General features: G+C 43.8%; 1 protein-coding gene across 1 annotated transcript in view; it reads left to right on the top strand.

Moving 5' to 3' along the window:
* Acpp (acid phosphatase, prostate) overlaps positions 1-6,084 on the top strand; it is a 50,808-nt gene that overhangs the window by 12,725 nt on the left and 31,999 nt on the right. The window contains exons 3-4 of the mRNA XM_005368463.3: positions 1,754-1,840; positions 2,268-2,420. Coding sequence (XP_005368520.1) covers positions 1,754-1,840; positions 2,268-2,420 — 240 coding nt within the window. The remainder of the gene's footprint in view (positions 1-1,753; positions 1,841-2,267; positions 2,421-6,084) is intronic.

The following is a 6,084-nucleotide window of genomic DNA, read 5'->3' as shown; positions in this document are numbered from 1 at the left end:
GTCCTGGCACTAGCTCTGTAGACCAGGCTGGTCTCGAACTCACAGAGATCCACCTGCCTCTGCCTCCCGAGTGCTGGGATTAAAAGCGTGCGCCACCATCGCCCGGCTCTGATTGCTTTATTTTAATGTGCAGCCAAAGCTGAGAATCACGACCCTAACCAACCATCAGGTTTTGTAGACATTATAGCTCAGAGAAGTCATGGGAAAGCCAGTATCTACTGCTTCAGAAGGTCAGAGCCCTTCCAACCATGGCCTAGCCATCTTTCTATCTAATGAGAGAATGTGACAAAGGCTCATATATTGTTTTCTTAGTACAGGACACCTGTTTCCTTGCTCTAATTTGCTAGTGAGACTAAAAGACTTTTGAGGACCATGAGGTCTGGATTCACACGTAGAAGTCTCTTAAGTAGCAATCAGATTCCAAAACTCAGCTGGAAGCTAGAAGACAATTGGATCCAAAGTACCCACATCTTCAGCTACTCGGGCCATGGTACGCTGTCCTTCGCAACAGCCATCCTCATATTTGAGGAGAGACTACATTTTCCCTGATTTGTAAATCTCTGGTGAGGCTCTGGATTAATAACAAACCACAATATAATGCTCCTCTAAGCCTGGCACACCTGAATCGTTTGGTGGTCCTTCCTAAAACGGGTTCCAGGGCCACATTTCAGATGCAGAGAGCTAGAATCTTTGGGGGAGATGCTGATGAATCTGAGTTTCAACAGGTGTATCTGGATCCTTTTGTTTTAATGCAGACCAGTGCTCAAGGAGCATGAGTTAAGGCTGATCTCAATGATCCACTGGGCTTTCTAAGAGAGATGGTTAAGAACAGATTCCTGGGGCTGGAGAGATCACGCAGTGGTTAAGAGTACTTGTTCTAGGATGATTCCGATTCAGTTCCCAGGACCTACATGATGTCTAACAACCGTCTGTAACTCCAGGGGTTCTGATGCCCTCTTATGACCTCTGTGAGCACCAGGCACACATGTTAAACATAGACACACATTCAGGCAAAATTCTCATACACATAAAATAATAAAATAAACCTTTTAAAAGATTTCTGAGCCCCCTCTTCCAAAGTTACTCACTTTGTACACCAGGCTGGTCTCTCACTCACAGAAATCCACCTGCCTCTGTCTCCCAAGTGCTGGGATTAAAGGCGCTGCACCACTACTGCCCAGTGCTCCCAAAGTTTCTCTTGCTCAGTTCATCAAGAGTAGGGCCCAAGAATTTGATTCATAACGTGCTCCCAAATGATGCCAACCCTGCTGATCTCTGACCACACTTTGAGTAACAAGCTCTATTTTTTTATGAGCCAGCCATAGATAGACTGTGGATATAATAAATCTGTTTACTGCAAGGCTTAAAGGGACCTTCAGATTCAGCAAGCTCAACTTCATTAGACAATTGGATTTTGTTCTCAAAACCCCCCTAGGATGTGATGAACCAATCACTTTGAATGTTCTACCCATAGGGAATCCCACCACACCTCAAACGGGCCATTTACCTAGATAAGTTGCCAATTATCAGCTAAATGCATATATACACAGCCTCTTCATTGTGTGCTAACAACGATGAAGGAGTATTCTCAGGACGTCCTGACTAAGGTGACTGCTCTCTTCTGCCTTAGTTCAGATAGGAGATTTTATTGTGGAACTGATAGGCACATCGTGTTCACACCACGCACAATGAGGAAAGACATGTTCTATGATAACACATCCATTTCCCTAACCTTCACTTTTCTTCTCCATAGCGGGGCATGGAACAGCATTATGAACTTGGAAGTTATATAAGGAGAAGATACGGAAGATTCTTGAACGATTCCTATAAACATGACCAGGCAAGTTGGGGAACCAGGACTTTGAAACTTGACCCTTGAAAAAAAATAATTCTTCATACATATGAAGAGCTTATACCTTTGCCTATTTTCTGAAGAACTTATATACATCAGAGATCTTGTTTACAGATGTTTTCCTCTTTATGGGACTATTTTCCCCTATATAGTCTTAGTTCAAGTTTTTATAGGTACCTGTGCAAATACTTTGGCTTAGTGTCGTTGATCAATTCAACTATTGGCCTATGGACTGCTTTGTCCATTGTATTTTCACCTTACTATCTAATCCCCTGACAGATGTGATTATGATGTTCCCACAGAACCTGCTGATATCCTGTGTTTCCGCTCTTTCCCTAACACCCTGGCAGCTCCACAGAAAGAAAACTTCGAATTTCCTCTGATTTTCCATCTGCTTTGATTTATCCCCCTCTAGGTTTATATTCGGAGCACAGATGTTGACCGGACTTTGATGAGTGCTATGACAAACCTTGCGGCCCTGTTTCCCCCAGAGGGGATCAGCATCTGGAATCCCAGCCTGCCCTGGCAGCCCATCCCAGTGCACACAGTGGCTCTCTCTGAAGATCGGGTCAGTATCCTATATAATTCAGTAGGAGGAAGTCAGGCTGCTAGGGACTTAGAGATTCAGTATGATGGATACACAGGACATGAAAAGACTCAGACAACCAAGACTAGGAGCTGAGTTTTAATTTGGATTCATTTTGCTTGACTAGCATTTCAGCTTTTGTTAATTTCCCTTCCTCCATCTACACACGTGTGGCTACACACACACACACACACACACACACACACACACACACTTCCTAGTGTTCTGTCTTCAATCTCCATGATTTTCGTGCCCAACATAGGTTTCTCATCTCCCCTAAATATCCAGAGATCTCCGTGTCCACCAAACACTCCTTTCTCATTAAAAATTTACATTCTGGGGCAAACGAAATAAGGCACTCAGAGAGGTAAAATAAACTTCGCCCAATGCCTCACTGCTCGTAAACAACAGTCAGTCCTGGGCTCCCATTCAAAGTGTCTTCTTCCCTGTGAAATGGTGGCTCTCAGACTCAGCTGCAGGTGAGAGCCACCTTGAGAGGTTTCAGGACGCCTGATGACTAAGGACACTCCTCAAGTCAATCCCTGAGGGTAGGGCCTGTACATCAGTATATTTTTAATTATTTTTATTTCATTATTCATGTAGGAGTGTTTTGCCTACATGTATGTCTATGCCCCATGTGTGTGCCAGATGCCCTTGGAAGCCAGAAGAGGGAGTTGGATATGGAACTGGATACAGATGGTTGTGAGCTGCCATGTGGGTACTGGGAAGCAAACCCTGGTCCTATAGAAGAACAACAAGTGCTCTTAATTGCTGCACCATCTTTTTAGCCCCAACATCAGTATTTTAAAATATAACTTTCCTAAATTATTTTAAGAGCAGCCAAGTTTGGGATGCAGCACCATACACCAAGTTGCCTAAATAGAACTATTTGAGAGAAATTCAACTTAACTCAGACAGGGTGGGTTGACCAAGAAATCGAACCTTGTCAAAGGAACTGGTATCTAGAAAATATGAATAAATAAATCTAACCTTCCAATGTAGAATGTAAGGGAATATAAAGGAAACAGTTTGGAAGAGAGTTATTGCTCAATTTCCCTGACCTGTATTGTTAGCTTGGCCATTTTGTGTTTTTATAACTGATCATTCCAGACTGGGCCGTTTATTTAAATACAGAGGTTCATTCAGCTCACACTTGGAAGACCTGAGGTCCAAGGCATGACACGAACATCTGTCTAGAATCTGGAGTGGGTCCTCTTGCTGGTCATGACCTGCCAGGGGATGTCAGAGGGTGAGGTGGAGCAAGTATATCCGAGAAAATTAGCTTTCATAACCAACTCCCTCCCACCCATAGAGAGCCACTAATCCGTTCCTGCGGGCAGGGCACTTGGGACGCAATCAATCACCTCTCTCAGGTTCAACCTCTCAACATAGCTTCACAGGAGACCAAGTTCCCACCATGAGACTTCTCCAAGGGACATATCCAAATCACAGCAACATCTCCCACTCTGCATTAGCATTGACCGGAAGCTTTTCCCAGGGACTTCTGGGATACACCGTTCTCCTCTCTGCCCTGGCAACACTGCTAGAAACTTGACTTAATGGCAGTATGAATTTTTCATACATGCTTTGTAGAGTTTTTCAAAATGCTCTGTAGCAACAGCCCTCCCTGCCAACCTCACTCAAGTTTAATCTACTATAACCATTTTTTGGATGTTTTTCTGAAAAGCTAGGATGATGTGTTTATAGCTTTACCTTCACAGATTGGAATGGAAGCATTTATTACCAATGTCTGTGAACAATACTTTCCAAAAAGAAAAGACAATTATGTTTGCCACACCCTTTTCTGCAGAGATGAAGCCTGAAATGCAATATTAAGCATAGCCAAAGTGAAGCAAAGAAACTAGTCCATCTGTAATCCAGACAGAAGGTAATCACATTACACAATAGACACTGGTGCTCACTGGAAGATGAAAAAAGGAACAGAGAGCGAGGGAGATGGAGAGAGAAACAGACAAATTATCTATCCATAGGTTCCAGCTACCTTTTCATTAAGGCAAGCAAAATTTTCTTAAAGAACACGAGGTTACTCCCTAGTGTTGAGTGATAAGACCAAACTTCATCCCTAACTTAAGATTTGTTTGATGAAAGAAATTGAGCATGCATCAGCCACGTGACACAGTACAAGATGATAGGCAATGATTTTAACACAAGCTGCATTTACTGAAGGAGTTCAGAGAGGAGGCCGCCCAGGGCAGGGATGCAGGTCCTCACAGAATCCAACTGTGAGTTTGCACTGAGCTAAGGGAGGAGATGAAAACATGCATTCCTCTGTATTGCTTGCATGTGATGAGGGGTGGTTAGTCACTGTGCTGACAGCGCTCAGAAAGGGAAGATGTGGGAGCCTCAGAAAATGTTGCTGATGTAATTCAGGGATGCAGAAATGAAGGTCGGAGATTACATGCTCATAAAAAAGGAAGGAAGCAAAGGTAAAACCAGGTGGCATATGGAGTCAGAAAGGACAGACAGGAAGCCATATAAAAGCCTTCTGAGCAGCAGCTAATACACCACCCTTGTTCTGGTTGTTGACAATACGTCCATGAGTGTGACAGAGAAGAGCCTAGTCCACTTGAGATTGCTATCTTATAGACAAATAAAGAACACCAATAAAATGCTCTCAGATTGTGATAAATTCCTTGGAAGAAGGAAATGAGTTGCTGGAGCGGCTGGAGCGGAGTGACTTAGGAACCTAAGGTGGAGCACTCACAGAAGAGGGTCCCCAGTATTTCTGTACAGAAAGAGTGAAATGGAAGAAGGGGGTGGGGGAGCAGGGTAAAGCGCTTACTGTTACTTACTGCTCATCTCACATAGACTCTTAGAAGGCAAGTTTGCATTTGATTCCAGGTAAAATAAGAAGTCTGTGGAAGTCAAGACCTACAAAAACAGTTTGATCTTTGGGGTGCCCTTAGAGATGGTGAGGCTGCTGTGAGGAGAATGGACTGTACAGTCAGAGGAGTGGACAGCCACCGACCTGCTAGGGGGCATGGACAGTGACTGAGACAGATTACACCTGTCCAGACCAGGAGAGACGACCAAGAGGAAGGAAGGGGTCTGTGTTAGATCTAGGCTGAAAGTAGACCAGATCTAGTGTGACTGCCCGTCAGAGCAGCTTTTTAACTTTATCGTGGGCAGGAGGAAAGACGTTAGGAAAAGGAAATGATTGAAGATGAAGCTAACCTCAGCTTTATACACACTAAACTTCAGACTATCAGGGCTCAAAGAGCGGCCCTTTGAGCAGTGCTATCAAGGGCTGCAAAAACAGACCAGGTGAAAAAGCCTCACAACAAATTTCTAAGTCGGCAGCCTGCGCGTTTCAGTTAAAGCTAAGAGAGATTGTGAAGCTTACACTAATTTCACAATGATTGTTCTGTCCTCCTCCTAGATTTTAAATACTACTATCCATACATTTAATTCATAACCTTAATTTGACGGTCTGCATATTTGCTAGAATGAACTCGGTGAAGAGCTGATCCCTTTAAGATTCTATCCCGAACCTCTAATTTATTTCACCTCACTCCTGGGGAAGAGAGGGTGCACACAGAGGTGCACTTAGTGCCAGAATTAAAGGGGTTGGGGAGGAAGCAAGGTAACAGCCATCCACACAGAAAATGAGCAACCGAGAATATTC

This window comes from Microtus ochrogaster, unplaced genomic scaffold (assembly GCF_000317375.1).
Source record: "Microtus ochrogaster isolate Prairie Vole_2 unplaced genomic scaffold, MicOch1.0 UNK33, whole genome shotgun sequence".
Lineage (NCBI taxonomy): Eukaryota > Metazoa > Chordata > Mammalia > Rodentia > Cricetidae > Microtus > Microtus ochrogaster.
Note: the sequence above shows the minus strand (reverse complement) of the source record. Positions and strands in the feature narration are given on the sequence as shown.